Source organism: Mus pahari, chromosome 20 (assembly GCF_900095145.1).
Source record: "Mus pahari chromosome 20, PAHARI_EIJ_v1.1, whole genome shotgun sequence".
In the NCBI taxonomy this organism is placed as follows: Eukaryota; Metazoa; Chordata; class Mammalia; order Rodentia; family Muridae; genus Mus; species Mus pahari.
In genome coordinates this window covers 7516999-7538298 of record NC_034609.1, presented here as the reverse complement: position 1 = coordinate 7538298, position 21300 = coordinate 7516999, and the positions used below count along the sequence as shown (strand labels likewise).

Below are 21300 nucleotides of genomic sequence, written 5' to 3'. Positions count from 1 at the left end.
CAGATACAATTCTGAGAAGGACGCGGTGATGTCAGTTCTCAATGCTACAAGCAAAAGGTTCAGAATCTAGCTTAACAGCTATTAGGTCTTGGGGAAACATGAATAGTCTGTCAAGAAATTTCAGGGATGGGGGAGATGACTTAGTGAGTAAGAGTGCTTGATACGTAATCATAAGGACCTGAGTTTTAATCCCAAACACTCACATAAAAACCTGGGTGTGGCCCTCCTCCTTCCTGTAACCCCAGCTCTTCGAGAGGTGGGGACAGGAGGATGACTGGTCCTTGGCGGCTCCAAGCCTAGCTCTAGGCTCAGTGAGAGGCCCTTTATCAAGGGAAGAAGTCAAGTCAAAGATTGATAGAGTAGGACATCTGGCATCCTCCATATCCACACACATGTGTGCGTGCACCACACTCACACAAACACATGCATGCACACACATGCACATGGGCACACACACCCCATGGACACACACGTGCAAACAACAACAACAACAACAACAACAACAAAAGCCCTGAAGTTAACGCAATGGCAAATTTTCTCTTGGTGGATCATCTTTACATCCTGGATTAATTTCTGGAGTAATATAAAGCATTAAGAGTCATGCTGACAATTCAAAATGAGACCAAAGAGCCTCATGAAGTGGGTTCTGAGCATTTGGTCTCATGACACTTCCAAGGTTCTTGCAGAAATTTATGTGCAGTTAGGAGCCTTTCTCCAGGGCAACTCCCCTGCTGCCGCCTCTGCTCCTTCACCTCTCCCCACCGCTCTTACTCCCATCTCTGCTGTGTAGTATGCGCCGCATCAATGACTATAAATAATAAATCACCAGTTCACTTCCACAAGGCATTAGTCATCCTCCTCCTTGCTCAGGACTCGGGACTAGTTTATCATTGTATACCTCTGTTCCATGAGAAAGAGGGTCACAGTGTCATTGCACAGGACTTAGGAATAGGGATGTGTGCTCCAGCTTGAGTGACCTCAGGAGATATATTTAATTTTTGACTAGCAGGCAAATTAACATTGTATGTACCATAATACAATCTCCCTCATCTTCAATTACTACTGCTGGTTACCTTAAATTCACTATATCCAGGCAGTGGTGGCACAGGCCTTTAATTTCAGCAGTTGAGAGGCAGAGGCAGGAAGATCTTTATGAGTTCAAGGCCATCCTGGTCTATAGAGTAAGTTGCAGGACAGCCAGGGATACACAAAGAGAAATACTGCCTTAAAAACAAAACCCAACAAATTTACTGTATCCATCCATCCATCCACCCACATATCATCCTTCCATCAGTCATCTATATCTATCATCCATTCACTATCTACTGATTCATCCACTCATCCATCTACCCATACATTCAATATGTACTCTTGAGATGGCAAGTGAGGGTCAAAGTCCTTCTGAGATGTGGATGCTGCCTATAAACACAGTTACAGGCCTGCAAATGTTCTCAGGGACCATCTGTTGGTGTAATTGCCCAAGAGAAAAGAGGGTACATGACTTGCCTAAGATCACACCACTAACCAGAGACCAAACCAGGAATAAGGCTCAATTTCCTGCCTGGGGCTAACAGTCTTCCCTTGGTATCTGTGACCATAAGTAGCTCCTGGAATGTCACCATCGGTTGACTTTTACCCTCTGTAATTCTGTGACTTACTGGACCCCCAGTCTCTGAACTGTTAGAGCTGATCCTTACCTGATCGTCACCTCAACCAAAAGGCCCCCTCAGCTGGCCCTGCTTCTTTCTCACTCTCTGACTGACAGAACTTTAGCATGATTTGACAATTGAAATGCAAACAGGAATGTGATGTGTGGTGTGTGTGTGTGTGTGTGTGTGTGTGTGTGTGTTTGTGTGTGCACGTGCATGTGTGTGTGTGCCATAATGTGTATATCTGGTGCTGTTGGGACACCCAGGAGGCATGGGCCTGCCTGCCTGCATATTTTCCAGCCAGCCACAACAGGGCTGCTGACTTCCTGCTCAGGGTAGCACTTTTGTAAAAGTACAACTCAGCTCCTTGGCTCTGTCCCCAGCTTGCTCTGGTAACAGCTGCTGAGCCATGAGGCAGCATCATGAGGAATTAACCAAATTAGAGATGGTACTGTCTGTGAGAAGCTCAGAGCATCTGAGACAAAAAAAAAAAAAAATCCCAGCAACTAATGGGATTAGTTTGTCTGTGCAAGCTCTCCAGAGGACAGATTTCTTCTGGGTGGATCTTGTGTAAGATCTCGGCACAGCACTTCAAGTGGCAATCTGCGGTTGAAATGGATTAATTTTCTCTCGGACTGTTTGTGAATCTGTGGATTATCAATTTTCCCAGGCAGAGGCAGCAGACATACAAGACTGGAAAACCCTGGGAGTTTGGCCTTGAGCAGACTTTCTGAGATTGGCAAGTGTTTCTAATTGAGGAGGAATGTTGTCGTGGAAAGCCCCGTGGGTTGAGGACTGGGGGCCTCCATCTGGGTGCACTTGATGATTAAGGCATTTGCTGGCTGCAAGGCTCTCTGCTCTCCACCACAGCTGTGCCTCTGCTGAGACTTGACACTGAGCTGGAGAGCTGAGGGCTGATGCTGCTCTAGGGACCTGACACACGGACACTTGGAGACTTGTCTGGAGCGGAGTCTCCAGCTGCAGACACTTCATTTTGTATAAAAGCACTCCACGGTGGCTTCCCGGTTTCCTGGAGAGGGGCTGCTCATGGGGTACTGCATCTGAGGCCAGCTGATTGATTCTTTTGTGTGCCACCGTGGAACATACACACAAATTAAAGTGCTCATCTTGGCCCGGAAAATGTGTATCTTATGGATACAGAGGGAAATCAAGCCCTGGCGTATTAATACGTAGTGGAGGATAGCTACTCTGATACTTCTGGATTTAGTGCCAGAGAGAAACCCACTGTAGCCACTCACACTGGCAACCCCCTTGTACAAGTGGCAAGCTTAATTTCCATGCATTTACTTCTGAGCACAAGAGTATATCTTATACTCACACAGAGCCGGAAAGGCTAACTTTTTAAAAGCAGTGAAGTGGAGTTGCATATATGAAATATAACGCAATGGATGCTCATACCAGCACTAAGTGACTAGATGCCCAGAGTTCAAGGTCAGGCTCCCTGGGAAAGTCCGTATTACAACCCCGACTCTTGTGTTTATGTTCAACTTGAGGTCAGAGCAGGCCTTGGGACATTCACAGTGCAGATAATTACAGATAGTTCATCAAGTGGTCATTAAAAAATAATATCATGCGACTTCAAAAACAGAAGTGAATGTCAGTAGGAAACAACAACAAAAAAAACCCCGAAAAGACACTTTTCAGTGTGAAGCGTCTCTAGAGAGCTGTCTGTCGAGTTCTTTCCAGGATCAGAGACAGGGAGTCACTTCAGAGAGAAACGTTTACTCCACACAAAGTCTGTGGAAGTTTTCTCCATAATTAGTTTGAGGCATGTGTCTCTGGAGGATCCAGGCTGGTCCCTGTGACAATAGCGAGAGCTCACGTGTCACAGCTACTTTAAATACTGCAGTTCCTATGTTCAGCAATAATTTCCCCCTTGTGAGTGCAGTTTGAAAAGTATGAATGGTACACACATGCTTGTGCACCCGTGGCGGGGGGGAGGGGCAGGCATGTGCGTATGTCTATTCTCCATCCAATGACTTACTTTTTAAATGAGGAGACATCAGTTAAATATGCAGCCTACAGAGAGTATTAACACACCCAGACATTTCTTTTGTGAGACTATTCCTGTCTTCGTCTCTCCCAAAAAGATGTTGGTGGCAAGGAAGTAGGAGAAAAAGGCTGGGGAGATACTTTTGTGGGTCAAACACTTGCTGTGTACAGTGAGGACCTGAGATTGAGCTCATGTAAAAAGCTCACTTTCTTAACCCTGATGCTCCTATGGAAAGCTGAAGTTGGAGACACAGAACTCCCGAAGCTCACAGGACAGCTGGCCTGTCCCACAGAGCAGCAGCTCACAGTGAGACCTGCCTCAAGGAAGGTAAAGGGAGCCCACACACATCTGATGTCAGCAAACTGGCACGTGCGCACCCTGTGGCATGTGTGCACCTGCACTGATACTCTGTCTCAGGGGAACTCCTGAAAGGGTGAGAGGCCACAAGAAACACTGGTTACCAACTGACTCTGGTGTGTACAGGATTCAGAGACCCTAGAGAGTAATAGACACAGATTGATTGTGAGGTACAGGAGTTGGAATGGAAAGGGCATGGAAGGAAACGAAGTTTTTCTTTTGATTTGGGTTTGAGTTTCTCAAATTGTCAAGTTAGGAAATAGCCCATGTTTGGATCTGCTAGAATACTCATCCAGGGGCAGGGGTGGGCCGGGGCGGTCTACTCAAGCCATACCTTTTACTCATCAGTAAAACAGAAATAAAAATACATCCTGGAGTTGTCACAGGTCCTGTGTAGTTAACGGACCAAGGTTGAAGGGAAGTTAGCAAAGGGCACCCATTTCACCTTTTACTTTAGTTGGCTAAGTTCTGTTAGTCTCCGCACCCACTTACACATATTGCTTCTGTAAGGCCTGAAAGGCGGCACTTCTGGTCAGGCCAAGTGCTTTTCAGACTGTGCTGGGCATCTGAGATGGCATGCTTCTGCCGATCTCTTCTTCAATCCTTGGGCTGGCTGCGGTGGGCTGTGGGGGGGCCGCGGCAGGCTGGTAAGTGGATCACAGTCCTTAGGCAGCCTTCTGAAACACGCCATTATCACAGGCCTTAGGAATGGTTCAAAGGGGGAAGGAAGGAAGCAAACTGTGGAGTCAACAACCCTTTGAAAAATAAAAGGAAGGTTTCAGAATTTCCTGAGGCGATGCCAACTGGAGCTCGAGGGATTTGGGAAGGTGCAGTGATCTTCCCTCAGCGTCATTCTCTAGCTCCTCTCTGGAGTCTCCAAACACGTGGGGATGACTGTTTAGCTGTGTCTCCCTTTGTTCCTAAGACACCTTTCCCTCAGTGAAAGCAAACCCAACCAGTGCTTGGGAGCAAGAGGCAAAGGTTTTGGCACGATCTGGCCTACAGGTAGAGTGTAGCAAGGGACACCTGAACTCCCACCCACAGGACTTAAAATGAGGTCGAAGGAGAAAGAAAGTGGTATGGACTGCTGTGTCAAGAGGACAAAACTAGGCCATCAGGAGCACTGAGAACAGATACCAGAGCCTCTCCTTCCCCAGTCGCAAGCCAGGCACTTCACGATGTCGTAAATGCTTTGTTTTACTTTCTCCCCCTTTTCTGGGAGCCGAAGATGAAACTTTGATGCCATCTGCTTACATTTTCCTGGTAGGTGCTGACTGGACCTTAGTACCCTAGCACAGCATATCAGCTCTGTTTGCCTAGGGGAAGGGAGGTAGGAATGACAGTGCCCATGCAGCTGAGCTAAGTGTGGAACTTCTAGGATGTCTGAAGAGGCAAGAGGTGGATAACTATACTACATTTGTAAGTGAGCCAGCCAGGGTGTATTCCCTGACTCCGCCCTGTATATCATCTGAGTGTATGTAAGGAGCCCGTGGCTAGTTCTGAATTCCAGATACACCTGTCACTAGTGTATGAACATTGGTCAGTTCCATCCATCTCTCAGGATTTCTACATTCGAATCAGTGAAAGAAAGATAATAATATTTACCTCACAAGACTGCTGGGAACAACTGTATGAAATAGGCTTCAAAGAGTGCTGGCTGGGGCCTGTTGCCATGGATTTGTTAACTGCTACTAGCTCTTTATTTTCTGCAATTCTCTGGTTTGTGCAGATGAAGGACAGAGAGTACAGTTTGATACCAAGGTCTCCATTGGACTGTTTGCTGTGACTTATAGCAGTACGGCCTCATCTGCTTGCTTTTGCTTGTTGTTCTAGGGATTGAGCTGGGGGCCACACCCAAGGCCCTCTACACTGAACCCCAAGCATGAAGCACTGAGTCCAAAGTGTCAGACAGCATCAAGGACCTGAGGAAACCAGCAGCCAGCATGCGTTCAGCAGCAGGGTTATGGTTGCTCACTTACTGATTTATTTGAAGAGGGCGCTAGAAAACTAGAAAATCTGTACTGAGAATTCTTCCCCTAAGGCGTCTATAGTGTCATTTTGTTTTCCTATTTCTGTTAAATCCAAATAAATAAAACCAATCTGAAGGAGATGGCCTAGGAGAATGTTTTGCAGGCAACATTCAGTTTCTCTGCTGAGATATGGATTTCTCCCAGCACATTCACATTGCCTGTCAATCTTCTGACACAGGCATGATCCCTTGCCCCACCCGCCCTTTATCAAAGCTTGCTTCTGAAACAAGGCATTTTCCCCTCTCATTGTGAACAGAAGGTACCTACTTCAAGCCTACATTAAACACCTTTACTGCACAGCATTCAATAGACATCTAACAATGGCCTGCTTTGACCTGCCCACTCCAATTCTATTTTACTCAAGAAGCTAGAGGGTTATGGATCACATGGCTACAGACTATAATTTTCTATTTTGTTTTGGATGGATTTTTAGCCCACAGTGTATTTATATCTATTTCATTTCGAGTGATATTTAACCACATTGAATATAAATGCTTTTTCATTTGTCTCCTGGCCTTAATTAAGGTCTGTGAAAAGAATTCAATAGATTTTCAAATTCAGGGGTCCAATAGTTGATATGTTGTCTTAGGTGAATCAAATCATTGTTCTACTGCAAGGAGAATGACCCACTTTTTATTTCTGTTCTTCTTACAGACTTTAAAAATCTGCCCACGGCTTCCATGTTTTCGGACTGCTGGCAATGTTCTATCAGATCTTCCTATGCTTTCTGTAAGCCTGTTAGTGCCCAGATGTCTGATAGTAACAGCAAGTGCCCAATAATAGAAAAACCACGAGACCCTACTTGCATACTGCAGAGAAAACTTATTGCAGCCTGGGTCAGATGTTCATTCCCATGGCCTGCAGTTTTCTTACAGCAAAAATTAGAAGCTTATTGTGAATAAAGCCAAAAACAACACCTGGCAGTGGTGACTCACGCCTTTAATCTCATCACTTTGGAGGCAGAGGCAGGGAGATCTCTGAGTTCAAGGCCAGCCTGGTCTACAGAGCAGAGTTCCAGGACAGCCAGGACTACACAGAGAAACCCTGTCTTGAAAACCAAAACTAGGCAACCAATCAAACCAACAACCCCATATAACAAACAAATAAATACAAACACAAACGACTAACCTTCAAGGCTCTTCTTTAACAACATGAACAACTAACCTTCAAGGCTCTTCTTTAACATCACTGGGAGTTTTTGTCTACATGCTATAGTATTCTAAGTTCTTCCTCACACAGGACTACTGAGCACGTTTAATGTGACTGTTCTAAATCTAAACACACAGGATGTGTGGACTACACCCACATTCTAAAGACTGGTTACAATAAAAAAGAATATAAAGTATTTTGGATGTAAATAACGTGCATTATTCAAGTGAGCATTACTCATTGACTGTTTTGTACTATGGTACTAGACAAGTTACATCACATGCATGGCTGCCATGACATCAGTTTGTGACAGTACTATGAATATAGAGGGATCAGATGAGCCTTTAAGGAATCTCAAGTGTCTACCACTCAGTGTTTCAATCTGAGATCCTTACACTCAGGAAAATCAAGTTTTTGAAATTATAACTCTTCTTTGTCAGAAAAAAAATCACTTCTGCCGGCATGATGGACAACACTACATTCCCCTGATGTGACTTCTGTGGAAGTCCTGTGAGCACAATGGGCTGGTGACAAGGATCACATGGCAGAGCTTGCTTCCATGCCTGACAACCTGCATTTGATCCCCAGAGCCCTTATGGAAAAGGAAAGAGTTAATTCTGGCTCAGTCCCCTGTGACCTCCACATGTGCACTGTAATAAACGATCACACCCCACCACACAAAACAGTAAATGTAAATAAAAAGAAATAGAAAATAGATCATATTAACACAAGTGACCATTTTGGGATTGTGGTACCCCATCAGAGAGGTCTTTTTGAAAAATTCCTTCATCTTTCAATCTTCTAATAGTTTAGATTATGTAGTTAATCAGAAAAATACTAGTCTTTATATCTTAATATGAGAATTACAAATCTGTATAAAGGAGCTTGACTTCAATGGAAAAAAGCCCAAGATGATTCAATTTTCTTTTCTACCTTTCCATAGTGAACATGTTGCTTCTATCAAGAGAAAGAAATACACTTTATTTAAAACTACATTATCCACCCACTCGTCTCACTTGAAACCTAAGTCAGTTAATTTGTATGCTGGTTTTCTTAGAACTCCCAAGGCTTTTATCTCTTACTATATTTGACTAAATAGTAGGTACTTTAGATTTTAGCGTCAAACCCAGTGCTCATACAGATATTTAAATATTTCTATGACAATCACCAGCAAACAGCACAGGACTTAGTAACCATGTATGTAGGAGAAGGGGAGTGGAGTACCAGGAAGCTTCTAAAAACGCCCATCTAAAGGGAGGCTCGAAACATTAGCACACACTTGCAGTCCAAGCTACCCTGGAGATTGATGGATTGATATTCGAGATCTCAGATATTTGAGGCTAGCGTAGGCAATGTAATGCGATCCTGTCTCTTAATGAAATAAAGTAAAATCACTAGAATAAAGATGTGCCATGTCCACGTGAGTCCCCTAGCAATGGGAACCTGCACCCAGATCAGACTGGCTTCTGTTGACACAGCCATACTCACAAGGCTCAAGGGCCCTCCCATGATCAGTGTGGTTGGAGGCCACATTTCAGCCAGACACTTGTTTCTCTGCCCTGCTCTCTGCTGACAGGAGGCTAACTGCCCTTCTCCTGCCTCAGGGCAGGTGCAGTGGCAGAAAGTTTAGGCAGTTGTTCACCCTGCATCCGCAGCCAGGAAGCAGAGAGCAATGAATGCCAATGCTCAGTTCTCTGCTTCCTTTTTATTTAGGCTAACACCCAAGCCCATGGCACGATGACACCCAAAGTTAAAGGGTCTTTCCACACCAGTTAACTTAACCTAGACAGCGTTTAACAGGTATGCCCAGAGACTAACCTAATCTAGATAGTCCTTTACTGGTTTGCCTACAGGCGTGTCTCTTAGGTAATTGCAAATTCTGTCAAGTTGACAATATCAGCTACCACACAATCATATTCTTTATTTGTTCTCCAGTCTCTGTGTGGCAATGACTTTGTTGGTGATGGCATCTTGAAACCCAGTACTTACTGTTAGTCGTAAAGATGGCTTCTCCCTCCTCAGGAGCAGGGTCTGGGTCCTGGACCACCTGCAGGGCCCCCACTGTCCGTACAGCAGGGTCCAGAGTGACTGAGCTCTCATTGACAGTTGTGTCACTGGCTCCTGTGATTTGATTGGTTGGTGGACCTCCTAGAGAGCCCTCAAAATCAATGGGCAAGTCATCCATGCAGTCAGCATTGGGCTGAGGGGAACAGAGAAGGGTCTATCTTAGAACACATCCTCAGTTTAGAGATGCAATGCCCACATCCTAAGTACTTTGTCTAAATTTAAAATTAAGCTCATTGTTTTATTGTTTTGTTTTTCAGCCACTGTATTTAAAAACTGTTTATATGTAGTCTCATTGTCATGATATGATCTCAAATTTCCTCTTCAAGGGTTCCTTTCAGATATAAGAATAAGGATTTAAATTCAAGTGTTTTGAAGTCTCTATATTTAAACTAGTTAGGATGAATACATCTTTGTTTGTAGTGATAAAACTAGGACTTTATCTTATATAGAGTTTACTCTTCCACACAGGGTGGATCTGGCAGCCTGCTAATTATCGTCAGTCTCAAACATTGTTTACAAACATGAAATGAAAGTAGGCCGGAGAAGAATCTTACTCACTGGGAATTATACAGTAATCACAGGCACGCATACACACACACACACACACACACACACACACACACACACACACAGAGCAAGGCTGTGTTTAAAAAAAAAGTAAGCCAAAATCAACCATGGAAAACCATTTCTAAGCCTTTAACATGGTACTAATCTCACTTAGACACATCCTTTATTCCCCTCCTCCAGCGCTGTCTGTCTTTTTCCTTGTTAGAGGCTCCTGCCTTCAACATGTAGCCTTGGCTGCCTGGAACTTGCTGCATAGTTTTTGCTGTCTGTCAGTTTGTTTGTTTTGAATGCTGACTTCTTTGTCATGAAGGATAATAGTTCCATGATGTCTTGCCTCAGAGTCTGCCGAGGATGACATCCACGTCCAAGTGAAGAGCACTCCAAGTGTGCACTGAATGAACACCACAGTGATCGTGCTACATTCCCAGGTTATTAAAAGCAGAGCCTTGCAAGTCATGGGCATGTGCGAACCACAGAGGAGACCTGTGCAGTGCTGTGTGTGAGTTGTCTCTTGTGGATCACACTTTTGCTTGCAACTGCTGTTTGGGAGCTGCAACCATCCCACAGTTCCTCAAAGCCAGCTTATGTCTTTTCTCTGTTTTCTTGTCCTTCGGCTTTTGGTATCTCTGTCGAAGTGAGCCAATGTACCAACACTTGGCTTGTCAGAAGGCGGTTTGGAGAATGACCAATGTGTTGATTTTGATTTTGATTTTGAACAGTCATTCTTACCAACATTTCTTCCCACTCTTGGCCTCTCTACCTCAGGTGGTTTCTTTTCTCCTACATGCCCTCTCACCCGAGGCTCCCACGTAACAACATCAATGATCACAATACCTACAACAACAACATCAACAAACATATCAATCACAACTTCAGCAACCACAACATCTACAGCAAGAACCACGTCATCCGTCAACAACCACAACACCTACGGCTACATCCACAATAACATCAGTAGCCACAACATCAGCTACCACAACAAGAATATCAACAACAACATCTACAGCAACAACACCATCAACAGCTATCTCTACCATCACCATAGCCACAGCAAAATGACCATAACAGAGACACGAGTCTTCTCTCTGTGCTGGGAATAGAGTATACGAATCAGCATGATAAACATACCACACAGCCCAGCCTAGCGTCTTACTTGGGCCTCACCATCAACCTTTGGAAAGAAAGCACATACATGTTCCCTTCACTCAGTGTTCATCTTATACTGTCCCTTTGCTCAGATGAAATTTGCCTACCATCTTCCTCTTTCCATCCTAAGGTTTCAAACTGACCCCTGGTGATAGCTAATCTCCCTTCATTCCCCAGTGTCACCATTTCTAAGGAGGGCTTCCTCCCAGGTAGGTCTTTGATCCTGTGGTGTCTCCTGGGGTTTGGGGTCATTTGTCAACATGCTGTTCCCAAGCACAGTTCACAAGCATCCCGAGGAGAAGCATCCACATCGCCTGTGTTTGCCTCCCAGGCTTCCACACCATGCCACCATGATTAGATGCTGAGTAAATATCGATTTGAGTGTTTTATGTGCTTCTCAGATTTCTGTTCTCAAAACTTAGGCATATTAGAATCTTGCCAGCATCAGTGACAGAAGAGTTTGAGAAAATACTTTAAGAACTATAAAGTTCTGTGCAAAACTGAGATGTGCTATGTAAAGGCTGTTACTAAACAAAACACTTAAGGGCAGGGCATTGGGTGGAAGAGATTTCACTAGGAGCAGGCAGCGCTAACCACTTTCACAAACACAAACAGCCCAATGCATGGGTGTGCAACAACAACTTGTGCAAACTTTGAAATTGTCACCCTGAAATTTGTTGCCATCGGTGGCTCTTTTTTTCCATGCCCCAGCTTTGGTACAGCATATTTCTTAGCAAAGTTCTTACTATGTGGGTTTGGAGAAACTCCGCTCTTTTCTTCAGAGAAAAGGGAGCAGAGATGCTTATTGGACTGATCAATGGTAGTAGGTTTGACTGCCTTGGCTTGGAAGGAACAGGTAACAAATTAACCTTCTAAAACCAAAACCTTCTAGAACCTCCCAAGTTATATTCAATCTGCATAGATAGCCAGAAATTTTTCTACCTCTTGAAAAAAAAGCAGCAATCAAACCGTATAAAGACCATACTCAAGGCAATCTGCTAACAAACTCTGTCTACGTACTGAAATTAAGGAAGCATGGGAAACCACTCGGATAAATCAGCGGCCAATGATTAGAAGCTTGCGACGGCACTAGCTCTACAGGGCTTTCTGTTCAATGGTGCTTAGAGTCCTATTCACATCTGGAGAACAATGATGTGGGAGGTGTTTCCTGACCTCTGAAACCTGGGTCCTTTGACAGCTGGGAGGAGGAATCGGGAAAACTACTGTTCTGTAAGGGAGACTATTCTGTAGATAAAGCACTACCACGTAGGCCAAGGATAGAAAACTTCAGAAATAAGGAACTCTTCCACTGTAGTTCACTGAAAAGTGTATGAATTTCTTAGAAATTCAAAAAAAAAAAAAAAAAACCTTGTCCTCTTCCCTACTATATTTTTGACAAAATGTTATTGAAAAATATGCATTGCTATGAGGATCTCATCTGTCATGAGCTGTGGCCTCATTGTTTTGCCAATTGTGGGGAAAGTACAATGTACAATGTCGTCTCCATCTCGGGGTTTGACTCAAGAGCTGTGTATTTGTATATTTATTGAGTACCACTGCAGGTACATATGCACTGAGCTAAAAGTAACAAAAACACAAAGAAATATAGTACACCTAAAACACCTGGATTTGAACAGTCAAATGAGTCAAAATCACAACAAGTCATCCGTGAGTTGATACTCTTCCAAGGAGAGTTGAGGTGGAAGCCATAAGTGTGATTTTGTGACTGATAGCATTCAAGACTCTGAAGGGTTCCAGTTCCTCAGAAGCACTCGGCACAGTCAAGGATACAGAGGTGAAGGACTGACAGGCATCAGAGTGCAGAGCAGTCAAGGATACAGAGGTGAAGGCATCAGTGTGCAGAGGTGGGCTCTTCCCAATGGTCCTTAAATAAGAAATCCCCAGGGCAGTATGGCGGTGCATACCTGTAATCCCAGGGGTCCTTGGAAGTCTGAGGCAGGAGGATCACAACTTTTAGACCAGCCTGAGTTACCTAGGGAGAATCTGTCTGAAGAAGACAAGGCTAGACTAAGCTAAAATAAACCAATTTAGAATATGGGGAAAAATTAAGACCATTTCCTTAAACGGCCTGAAAGAACTGTTGATGTAAGAAATGCTTACTAATTCACAGTTTTGTGCTAGTTTAGTCATGTGCAACATTTAAGAATGAAATAAGTGACTGTGTTGGTGCCTAACTATATGATGAAATCCTGAATTCCTCCCAGATCCTGAATCTGCCTTCAGCAAGACAAAAGAGAGCCCTGGGAACCAGAAGGGCAGCCATACGCCTTGGTGTTTCTCCAGGAGCCGCACAGTGCACGTGCCTCATTCTTCACGGGAACGTTCTGTCTGTGGGCTGAGGATGGATGCACCATGTTCTTCAGCTGCTTATCCTTGGCAAAGCCCAAAGATGCTGCTGATGTTTATTTTTATGGGAGTTGAGTATGCTAAGTTAAATCTAACAGTCTTGTTAGGCATCAGACCTTCAGCCAGAGTGTCCAACTGCTAACAATTAAAACATTTAGTTTGGAAGTAAGCCAAAAGGTTACTCATTCTTTCTATTTCAGAAATAATTAACATCAATATTTGGAATCCAATAAGAATTAGCTTCTGGAGAAATTATGCTTCTATGGGGGGAATAATCTGGAATCAAATATTCAACATAAATTTTAAGTACAGAGCAAGGTTTTTTTTGTTGTTGTTTGTTTTTTTTTTTTGTTTTGTTTTGTTTTTCATGCCTGTCTTGACCAAAGGAACCAGGGCTGACATGGAGGTGGAGTTACAGGGATTCTGAAATGATGCTCGCATGCATAAATGCAAGTATACAACACACTTATGTAAGCACACATATATGAGCACATACATGTCAACAATGCACACATGAAGTAACATAATGCACACATGTCAGTATGTACTCATATACATGCAGGCCAAACATGCATGCACATAAGGGCACACATACGCACGCGCTCTCGTGTGAGCCCCTGCATGCATGCATGTAAGTGAGAGGCTAGAGTTAGACAGAGTCACCTGCAGGCAGACAGCTAGGGAGAAGTGTTATGGTTAGGTAAAAACCTAAATCTCCAAGATGGCCAGGTTCTTCCTTCTGTGTTTTCCCTGAGCACTTCATGGATTTGGTGGCCTGGTTTGTTTCCTGTCCTCATTGGCCCAGAGAGGACAATAACCAGCAGATGGTGTCTCCCTAGCTACCACTCGTGGTGTTTACTTGGTACAATCCTGGAAAAGTCTTTCGCGGTAGCATCTTCCTGCCGGGAGCATCTTCCTGCCGGCTTATGTCTCCCACCAGCGCCCACTGATGGACTGGCCAGGTCAGTACATTATCACACAACAGTTGTGGACCAATCAACCCGTCTGTCTTCAAACTGACCAACTTTAAAGTAGGGGAGGAAGACTCTGGAGGAGCTTTAAAATCTCCAGCCCTCTGGAAGAGACTAGATGTTTGCTTTGCCAAGTCCCCCTCTGCTGTGCAATCCTTTTCTCTGAATCTACAGCCTGTGTGCCTCTGCACCCTCAATGAACGCCTTCCTTCAGCAGCGGAGTCTGCCTGTACTGCTCAAGACTGCTCTGCTGCCACCTCCGGTGCATCAATTCCAGCCTTTCTATTCTTTAACTGACAGAGAAGACAAGCCCAATGTCATATGCAATAACACTCACATGCACACATTCAGTTGCATACACACATACAAGCAAATGTATCCATGCATCCATGCAAGCATACACACTTGCAAGAAAATGTGTACACACTTTCCTTCTTCCTTAAAATAATCTGTTACAGCCAGAACCATGAAAGGCACAGTCGCCGGTATGTGGCAGGTACGGATTTCCTCTCACATTACATATCCATGTGTGCCCTGTTAGTGCACAACTCTGACCTGAAAATTTAGTACACTGTGACTAAAATTTACCTCAGAGCTCCAGTGTCTTGAGTGGATTTGTGGTTGGTGGATCAACTGCCATTGAGGCAGCTGGCACAGGGCAGCCAAGCCAGCCAAAGCAGGTTGGGGACATTGTCCAACAGAGCCCTCTGATAGTCCTAATTAGTCCTTTGGCATGCAAGAGCACTTTGATATGTGATCTGGCCCTCATCCTTTAGTGACTTCCTGAACCATTACTATCCTCTTTATTCTTTGTCAATAGGAGTGGCAACAGACAGGTGGTAGCAGGGTGGGGGAGGGCTGGGCAGGTTTGAACTGGTTTCTTTGTTCAGTTAGGAGGTTCTTTTTAGTCAGGGCCTGTGTTTCTCCACATCTCTCTGTGCACTTCTTGGGTTCGGTGGCCTGGCTTGTTTCCTGTCCTTAGGCCCAGAGAGGATGACACCCAGCAGCTGGTGTTCACTTGATATAATCCTGGGAAAGGCTTTCCCAGGAGCACCAAGCCAGCTGGCAGGATTCTGACCCTGAGGGGAGTCACTAAATGTCAGAAAACACATGGCTCTGAGAAGCAGCTTGACAACAGGGTTGGATCTAAGTGGCACTGATTTCCTCTTTGCTCAAAGTCTCCAGAGATGTGAGGTTAGCAGAAGCTTTGAGCTGTGTCCTTGTTCTTGGTACTCCCCTCCCATTGGACAGGGCTGATGGTGGTGGGGGGGGACAGAGAGGGAGGGAAAGCTTCCCTAGAATGCTTGGTGATCAAGAGGCAGCAAGCAGCCAAACTGAGGCATGTAGATCTCCTTGAGGACATTCAAGTGTGGCAGCCAAAAAGAGACCCTTGGTGTTCAGCTGACCGGCAGCTGTACCTCGCCCAGCCCGGAAGAGATGCCTATGAGCTATGCAAGCAGTACCTTCCTTAACTCAGACAAATGGTGGACGCGGTGTGATCAGAGGAGCAAAGGTGAGGAGAGATGAGTGATAAAACCTAGAGCTTGTTGGATGATAGCAACAAAGGGATGTGAAAGATCCAGCTAAGAGTCTTTCTTCCTGCTTTGGAGGTAACGGGAAAAGACAGACAGGTCACGGCTATAGGCCGGGCTGTGCTTACCGGGATCCCCAGGGCCTTAAGAATGTTCATCTTGCACATGGGACAGGTGCGATGGTCTAGAAGCCAGGGGTCAACACAGGACTTGTGGAAAAGATGCCTGGAATGAGAACCATACATCTTAGAGCAATTGCAACCGAGGTACTCCCTAGATCACTACAGCCCATTGACCTGTCCAAGGTCCCTCGACTGATGCATGGCAGACCTAGGGCTCCTGCCCCAAAGTATTCCCTTGTGTGAAATGATCTCAATTCTGCCCGGATCACAAGAATGCCCCATAAGGTTTGCAGCAGACTCTTCCAAGTTTGTTTGTTTGTTTGTTTGTTTAAGGTGAAGGGTGTAAAACCAGAGATCTCCCCTTCCTTGGTGGCAAGAACGCAAGGGGGAAAAGTTTCCTGTCGGATGACTTGTAAAGGCTTGTGCCCCATCCCAAAGTTTCTTTGCCACAATCAGAAGATAGCTCTAAAGTTAACGCTGATTCCCATTTGCATTTGGGAGTCAAACACAGATGGGCAGAGGGGATCCTGGAAACATTTAATAAAACAAAGGACATTTTAAGCTGTTTTGGTGGCCTGCTGGTTGTGAAGTTAGAAGACAGATAGGGACTGTGGTTTCACTGTGGGTGACGTACACTGTCTGTATCATGCTGTGCTTAACTGCACTGTCAGTCTCAAGAGCCAGTTACTTGTCAGCCTGGTGGGGGAAGCCTGCCTACGCAGACAGCGCCCTGATCCGAATGTCCAACCTTGCGTGGAGGCTCCATGGGCTGTGTGCATCAGAAGCTTTCTCCCTCCAAAGCCTCCCTATGGGCAGAGGATGTTGGCACTTCCTGCCTGGATCAAGAACAGCTAGAACTTTCTGTTTTCAGTGGGGAGGCTTGTGCAGAACACTCCATCCCTGTCTGGATCTTTTCCGTTCCATAAAAAAGTGGACCATCTAGCTGGAGAGGTTCATGCAGCAGAACTCAGATTCTGAGGACCATTAAGGAGTCTGTGGGTCAGGACCAGGGCTGAGAGAGCTCAGCCGATCATGCTTTTGCTGTTTAAGTAGGTGATCTAAGTTGGATTCTCCGGGCATATGAAAAAGCCAGGCATGGTAGCCTTGCTTGTCACCCTGACACTGGTAAGGCAAAAACAGCTGGATCACTAAGGTTCACTGGCCAGCCAGCTTAGCCTAAAAATGTCAGTGCCCAGATCTCAGTGAGAAATCTTGTCTCACAACACAAGGTCTATAGTTCCCGAGGCATGACCCTTGTGGTTGGCTTTAGGCTTCCACATCCCTCACACACACACATGAACAGGCATATCATCCAAACCAAAATCCTGGAAGATGCAGATTGGGGATTAGAAAGGCAGGAGTAGGACTGGGGCTTCACAGTTCTAGTTCCAGCTTACTGTGCAGGACAGCCTGCTGTTGCCTTGCTTGCAAACTTGATCTCATACATTCACTGTCTTCCTGAGGGTATATGATGACATTTGTGTTCAACACTTAGAAGGAGTGCTGAGAATGTCAGTAACCTGGCTCCTCTTCTAAGACAGAGGCTGATGAAACAAAGGACTAAAATAAAACCAAGCCTAAGTGGATTACTTGTTGAAAATGACCAGATGAGTACAAAGAGTTGTGAGCAGGGCTTCCAACTGCAAGGCTGAGCTGAATTTAGGTACAAGGAAATGTTGAGGAGACGGCCAGGCTGGAACCTGAGTGGTTGTCACCCTACGCATGAAGGGGAGAGGAGATAAACGCTCTTGGCAGAATGAGGGGTGGAAGCAAAATGGTTCTTAGAACACCCTGTGCTGGGAAGCTGGCCAGTTGTACCAGAGCACCACGAGAAAGACAGAGCTCCCTATGGGCTTCGTTGATAGTAGAAGAAGCTATTAATACCCAAGTTGGGTGAAGGGGCTCCTTGCCCCTCCCCCAAAGCAATGTTGACCTCCCCAGGTTCAGAGTCCATACTGAGAGTGTAAGGTTCTTGTCTAAACCTATTAACCCTCTTGTGTTGCAGAAGCCAGCCATTTTGGTCCCTTTGACTATTCTTGGATGTTAGATCTGTCACGTGTTTTCTGCACATATATGGGAGACCCGATGGCAGCAGGAACAGTCTTTAGCCCTTTTTAACACTTAGACAAGTTGCTTAATGTCCTCAACCATCTTTGAAATGGGGGATCTGTCACTCAAGCATGGAAGGCCCGACCGTTGACTCCACGGGAGCCACCAGTCACTCCTCACAGTATTGCCCTTCACTTGTTTCTCCTCAGTAATGCTATGCTGCCTGGTTGTTCAATCAACACCAGCCTAGTAACTGCTCGGAAGATGTGGGTAGATAATCTTCTGATCTAGGTGGATCTTATCCAAGCACTTGAAGGGTCTCAACCACGTGAAGCTTTCCCAGAGAAGATATCCTGCCTTGGAATAGGAAGCATCAACTCCTGCCCAAAAGTGCACAGCCCATGACCCACCCTGGAGAGCAACTTCAGACCTGTGAGCACTACACCCAGGCAGTCCGAATCCTTGAAATCTCCCTCCATCTCTTGTCTTTATGTTCTCCTCCGTCTCCCCGTCTTGCTGTCATCTCTCTCTGTGTCTCTTCTATTGGGTCTGTTCCTCTGTAGATCCCTCACCGGCACATCTTTCAATGAGTATACAAGTTCCACGAGAGCCAAGTCCTCATTTGCTTCCCATTACGGCACCCTTGGTATTGATAACGGTTCCTGACAGAGCTGATGATCATGAAACATTTTCTGTGGGAGTGTGTATTTATTTATTGAAGGACCCAATGCTCTTCCCCACCTGCACATGACTATCAACTCTATTCACTATCAACTCTATTCTCTTTCTCCTCTGCCTCATTTATTTCCTTCCTTCCTTCCTTCCTTCCTTCCTTCCTTCCTTCCTTCCTTCCTTCCTTCCTTCCTTCCTTCCTTCCTTCCTTCCTTCCTTCCTTCCTCCCTCCCTCCCTCCCTCCCTCCCTCCCTCCTTCCTTCCTTCTTTCCTTTCCTCCTCCTCCTCCTTTCTTTTTATACTGCCACTCCCCGCCGATCACCTCATGACTTTTCTCGTTACTGCAGGAGCATCTAAATGTCTCCCTATGCTGTCAGGCTTTCACAGAGAACAGATCTCCCTCCTACTCAGTGCTGCCAGATTTATCTTCTGAAAACAGAGCACTTATTATGTCACTCCTTTCTATTCTGTTCTGTACTAGGACTAAGTACATAAGTCACATGACTAAGACATGGTCCCTCCCTTCACAGAAGTACCACAGTTCCCTTGTGGGTCCTTCTTATATACAGTAGAAAAACCATCGAGAGTTCACACTCTTAGACAGGAGGCCTTTTTCTCACTTCAATCTTAGGAAATCATCTCAGGACTCCAAGACTCAGTTATAATCGGTATAAAGGGTAACATTTTATCTTATGGGAATGTAGCTTTTAAGGGAAAGTCTCTCTCTCTCTCTCTCTCTCTCTCTCTCTCTCTCTCTCTCTCTCTCTCTTCCCTCATCCCTTCAGTATATGTGTGTGTGTGTGTGTGTGTGTGTGTGAGAGAGAGAGAGAGAGAGAGAGAGAGAGAGCGAGCTTTAAGTTATCATACCACACATCTATAAGCCCAGCAACCAGGAAACCAATGCAGAAGAATCATTAGTTCAAAGCCAACCTGTGCTACATATAAAGATTCTGTCTAAGATAAAACCCCCTAATAAAAAATAGACTCCAGCCAAACACAACGAAATGTAAGTGCTAGCATTCCTCAACTGTAAATTGTCAACAACCCTATTAGCACTGTCCTCTCTGCTTCCTGAGTGTGGCTGCAGCGTGGCTCAGCTTTCTGCAGGTCTCACATCTTCCTCATCATGATGACTGTGTTATCCCGAAACCGTAAGCCATAATAAGCCCTTCCTCTGAGTTGTGGGGGTATTTTATTCCAACAACAGAATAGTAATGAAGACACTGAGGATGCAGAACCACACAGTGCTATTGAGATGTGAGTAGGTCCACAGGGCCCTTAGTAGTCATGATAAACCAGGTCACATTCATTCCCACACCCAGTGCTTTCTGCTGTTCACCCGCTGTCTGATTTCCTGCCCAGTTAGATGACATTTCTGTTCTCCCCTGGACATTTCTGTCCTTCCCCTCCTCATCCACTTTTAGAGACTCCTTGACACCACCACCCAGAACTAAGATTTTTGTGGTTCTGGAGGTTGAAGAGAGGGCGCTGCAGGTAAGGGCACTGGCTGTTTTTCTATAAGACCCAGCTTCTAGTCTCTGCACCCACATGGAAGAGACGAATGAAGGGAAAGAGGGAGAGGGAAAAGAGAAGATGATAGGGAGAGTAGAGAGAGGAAGGGAGGATGGAGGGAGAGAGGTTCAGAAAATGACGAAAGGAGAGAGGGGGAGGATGGAGGGAGAGAGGTTCAGAAAATCGAGAGACAGAGAAGCGGGCAGATTAAGAGGAGAAAGAGAACAAGAGTTTTGAGGGCCGGTAGGTTTACTCTGGTTTCCACGGGGTCTTAGCTGTTTGGTTTAGAGTAACTTGGGTATTGGATGTAGATTTTTCAGCCAAAGCAAAGGTGCTTTTCATTCCGAATCACCCCTTCTGCCCGGATCAGAGCAGGGTTGAGCGGGGGGGGGGGGGTGTCACGGTCACAGCCAGGGCTGCAGCAGAGGGGACATGGACTTGGAGGGGAAAACACGCTGAGGCTCTGGGCGACCAAAGAAAAGGTTCAAGTTTTCCTTTAGTGAAATCCAGAGGCCATTGCGGTACTTGTCCTGTGTATATTGTAGGCTCTTGTGAGGTATTAGATTAGAAAATAATGTACAAGTGATTTGTAAAGTGAAGAATGCTCCTCAGAGTTTAGCTCTTCTGATAACTGTTTATTTTACCCAGCTGTCTCTCTTTCCTGTGGTGTTTAAACAGCACGGAAGAAAACCCAACAAAATTAAAAGGCTAACCTTTTTGTTTGTTTTTCTTTTTTCTTTTCCAAGACAGGGTTTCTTGTATAGCTCTGGCTGTCCTGGAACTCACTCTGTAGACCAGGCTGGCCTTGAACTCAGAAATCTGCCTGCCTCTGCCTCCCGAGTGCTAGGACTAAAGGCGTGCGCCACCACTGCCAGGCTATGGCTAACCTTTTTAAAGTCCAGTGGCAGAGTCTGAGAATTCGGGTTGGGAGGTAACTGCCGGGCCCTGACTTTAAGTTAGACGAAGGCTCTGTCCTTAGAACTTGACCCTGGTCTAATTATACCACTTGGCCAGAGCAGCAAAGCTAGCTGGCATTCATCCTGTGTGTCTAGTTGATGAATGTGACCAGGGACCAGGACACTTGAATGCCATATTT

General features: G+C 45.3%; 1 protein-coding gene across 2 annotated transcripts in view; it reads right to left on the bottom strand.

The window, feature by feature from the left end:
- Positions 1-21300, bottom strand: part of Rnf150 (ring finger protein 150) — a 205634-nt gene that overhangs the window by 28053 nt on the left and 156281 nt on the right. For both annotated transcript variants that reach the window (XM_029532449.1, XM_021220258.2), the window contains 2 exons: positions 15978-16074; positions 9189-9399 (listed from right to left, as the gene is read on the bottom strand). In XM_029532449.1, coding sequence (XP_029388309.1) covers positions 9189-9399; positions 15978-16074 — 308 coding nt within the window. The remainder of the gene's footprint in view (positions 1-9188; positions 9400-15977; positions 16075-21300) is intronic.